Source organism: Mesocricetus auratus, unplaced genomic scaffold (assembly GCF_017639785.1).
Source record: "Mesocricetus auratus isolate SY011 unplaced genomic scaffold, BCM_Maur_2.0 Super-Scaffold_100004, whole genome shotgun sequence".
NCBI classification, from domain to species: domain Eukaryota; kingdom Metazoa; phylum Chordata; class Mammalia; order Rodentia; family Cricetidae; genus Mesocricetus; species Mesocricetus auratus.
This window is the reverse complement of record NW_024429189.1, coordinates 55,292,288-55,295,998: the sequence shown is the minus strand read 5'-3', so window position 1 is coordinate 55,295,998 and position 3,711 is coordinate 55,292,288. Positions and strand designations below refer to the sequence as shown.

Sequence of the window (3,711 nt, the reverse complement as noted above, 5' to 3'; positions counted from 1 at the left end):
TTAACAGATATCAGGACACACTCTTACATGGCAGATGTGAACTTCACATTTGTTACTGAGTTTATCCTTCTAGGACTGACAGATCGTGGTGAACTCAAGGTGTTTCTTTTCATCTTGTTCCTTTCTATCTATGTCATCTCCTTGCTGGGCAATCTGGGAATGTTCTTTCTGATCTACATAACTCCCAAACTCCACACACCCATGTACCACTTCCTTCGCTCTCTGTCATTTGTTGATGCCTGTTATTCATCAGTATTTGCACCCACATTGCTACTAAACTTCTTTGTTGAAAGAGAAACCATCTCATTCTCTATGTGCATACTACAATACTTTTTATTTGCATCATTGCTTACTACAGAGGGCTTTCTGCTGGCTGCAATGGCTTATGACCGTTATGTGGCCATTGTAAATCCTCTAACTTACACAGTGGCTATGACAAAGTTAATATGTGTACTGCTAGTGCTGTGTTCATGCATAGGAGGTACAATCACCTCATTGACACATACAATTGGCTTAATGAAGCTGTATTTCTGTGGACCAAATGTCATCAGTCACTTCTTCTGCGACCTTCCTCCCCTGTTGAAGCTGTCCTGTTCTGACACCTCCATGAATGAACTGTTGCTTTTGGTCTTTTCTGGAGTCATTGCCATGACAACACTCTTGACTGTGATGATCTCCTACATCTTCATTGTTGCTGCTATCCTGAGGATCCGCTCAGCAGCAGGCAGACACAAAGCCTTCTCTACCTGTGCTTCCCATCTGACAGCTGTGACTTTGTTCTATGGCTCCATCAGCTTCAGTTACATTCAGCCAAGCTCACAGTACTCCTTAGAACAAGAGAAGGTGGTGTCTGTATTTTACACCCTGGTGATTCCGATGTTGAACCCACTGATTTACAGTTTAAGGAACAAGGAAGTGAAAGATGCTGTGAAAAGAGTCATAGAGATGAAACGTTTCCTTCATTGAATCAAGATTGTATGTTTCTGAGAAAACAACATAAGACACTGAATCATGTAATAATGTTTGTGATGATCAAATAAAATTTCAATATACTGGAATCATGGTGTTTGTTCATTTTGAGTATTAGGTCTTATAGAGATTTTTTAAAAAAGCATTCAATAATAATGTGGAATGATTCTCAATATTGTATTGGACTTTTTACCTTATCCCTAGACTAAAACCTAAGAAAATAACTGAGACAATTGGTAATATTTTCACTGCCTTATGTGAATTAAAATTTAATTTAAATGTATTATATATTAAATATGTGTAATTGGCACTTAATATATATACAAATATATCAATATATCTACAGATACATATAGAGATATCTATGATTTCATTTACACAATACGGATAACACAAATTAAAATATTCAAAAATAAAATTCACAAACAGGAATTGCTGGTTGCTCTATTGAGCAATATAGACTAGCAAAGTATTTTCTAACACAAAAAATATGTAACTGGAATGTTCAGCAGATTGAAAGAATTGTGTTTTCTTTCTATGCTGAAGACACCTGATGAAGTAAGATTATTTTAGGCCCATTTTAGGAATTTGTGCACTAAATTAGAAAAAAATTCTATAAAATATTTTCTTGCTTGATCTAAAATGTCTTCTATTTAAATAATTTTCACATCTGTATACTTTGATGTTGTTAATATGCAAATTTTGATTTCAAAAATCTAATGAGTTCATGAGCTTGTGTATGGTTATAGTAAATGCACCTGTGTAACCACTAAGGCTACAAAATGCAATTGGATATCTCAGAACTGTAATTATATTTATAAAGTGTATGAGTAAACATTTACTGGAAGTACTAGAAGAAATGGTGAGGAAAACATGGACTATGTCTGAAATAATAGTATATCTTGAAGCACATGCTAGAAATATTAAATGCAACAAGTTACCGGTTCTGATTGTGTGACAATACATAAAAATAAAATTCCAATTACATTATAATAATGTAGAATATCCCATTCAACAACATCCTAAAATATATCAAATAATTATGTAAAACAGGACAGCAGTGTCTCGTCATTTACTTGTAGAAACAGCAACTGTGCATGACTACTAGGAGTAGTTTCAATTGCTTTATATTAAAGAAGAAAATTTCAGTGTCAACGGGTTGGAAAATTTTCATCTTAATCACATTTACCACAGAATTAAAGAACTGGGTCCATACAAACTTATCCCCATATAGTTATGACTATTTTACTCCATTTCCTTGAGGCCATATAAAGACTTCAAAATCCACACATTTGGATAATAGAGATCAATTAAATAGGACCGATAACAACTCACACAAGTATTAATAGTGGGTTTTTACTAACACATTAATGGATTCTGGATATCCAGATGTAGAGGATCAGACACAGGATAGTTACCAAAGTCTTTGATTTGTGCACCAGTAGATTTAGTCAAATTAGATTGAGATAGTTTTAAAAATGAAACAGCTCATTAAACAGTAATCACCCACAGACTATTTTTCCTGTCATTTCTTTAACACTGTAACTTCATATATGTACTGAGTCTATGTTAGGCATTATTAGTAATCTGGAAATAATCAATAAAAATTAAAATATATATGTGAGTAGTGTTTTCCTGCTTTGTATAAGGAACAGAATATTTATGAATTTTCTGAAGTAAATCAGGAAGCTTGTTTTCCACAGATACTCAAGGAAGGGTAATATAAATAAATTCTAGTACACAAAACCTCATGTAAAATAGTGTGACAGAGAAAATAAATTCTTTGGGAATGGAATTGGGGATCTCTTGGATGGATCAGAATGGATCTAATGGTTTACAGAAGTGACCTGTTTCATACTGGCAATGATTGTTTAAGAATACAGATTTTGTCAATACTTATAAAAGTGCTTAGAAAAAACATTAGAAATTAAGTGAACATATGCTAATCACATGGTGTTTGAGATTTAATATTATGATGAAGTCCAGTGTATCAGGTGATACACCCTAGATGAAGAAAACAATAAGCAACTATGGGTGTGGCATTGTTTCATAAAGTAGAGTCCACTAACATTTCCAGTTCATTTGATATTTTTCTTTTTGTGACATAAGCCAAAGTCACGGGCTAAAGTTAAGCAAAGATCTGTGTAGGTTCTATTGCTAAGATTTTGCAAACTTATATGGTCTACTTCCTTTGACTATACTTTTTGTTTTTCATTAAAACACTCAGGAAATGGAATGCCTTTGGGGAGTCATTAAGTTCCTAAGTGTTTTTTAAATCCCTGAAGAAACAGAGAAACTTTGAGCAACAAGTATATCATAGTCCTCGGATCAGAGGTTTATTCCAGGGATGGTTCCATTTGAACAGAGGCAAATATATAACAGAATATTTTATCTCAGCTTGTCTTCCAGCATGATATTAATGATCATATTTTCATTTCAAGGGTTCTGTGGCATTGATTCTCGCATATGTGCAGATAGATTTCAGTTTCACCCCTGCTACTTGAAACTTTTGTCATTTGCTGAATACGCACATCATTTTAAAAGTAAGAATTTTTAGTGTTTGTTTTAATTTTTGTTTGAGAGGATGATAGAGAAACCATGGTGTAGATAGTCACTAGGTCATTAAATGGGCTGTGATACTGAATGATTTTCTTTTATTTGTAAGCTAAATTAAATTATTTAACTATTGCATAAACAAAGCTATAATTTAACTACTGTTTTAATGATTAAAATCATATGTTC

General features: G+C 33.2%; 1 protein-coding gene across 1 annotated transcript; it reads left to right on the top strand.

The window, feature by feature from the left end:
* On the top strand, positions 1-966 carry LOC101842029 (olfactory receptor 1052-like). The gene has a single exon (XM_005064600.2). The coding sequence runs from the start codon at positions 28-30 to the stop codon at positions 964-966; it is 939 nt and encodes a 312-aa protein (XP_005064657.1). The 5' UTR covers positions 1-27.
* Positions 967-3,711: the final 2,745 nt, after the last annotated feature.

What these genes read in the sequence shown, in the direction of transcription:
- LOC101842029 (XM_005064600.2), top strand. Translation starts at nt 28, where the DNA reads ATGGCAGATGTGAACTTCACATTTGTTACTGAGTTTATCCTTCTAGGA.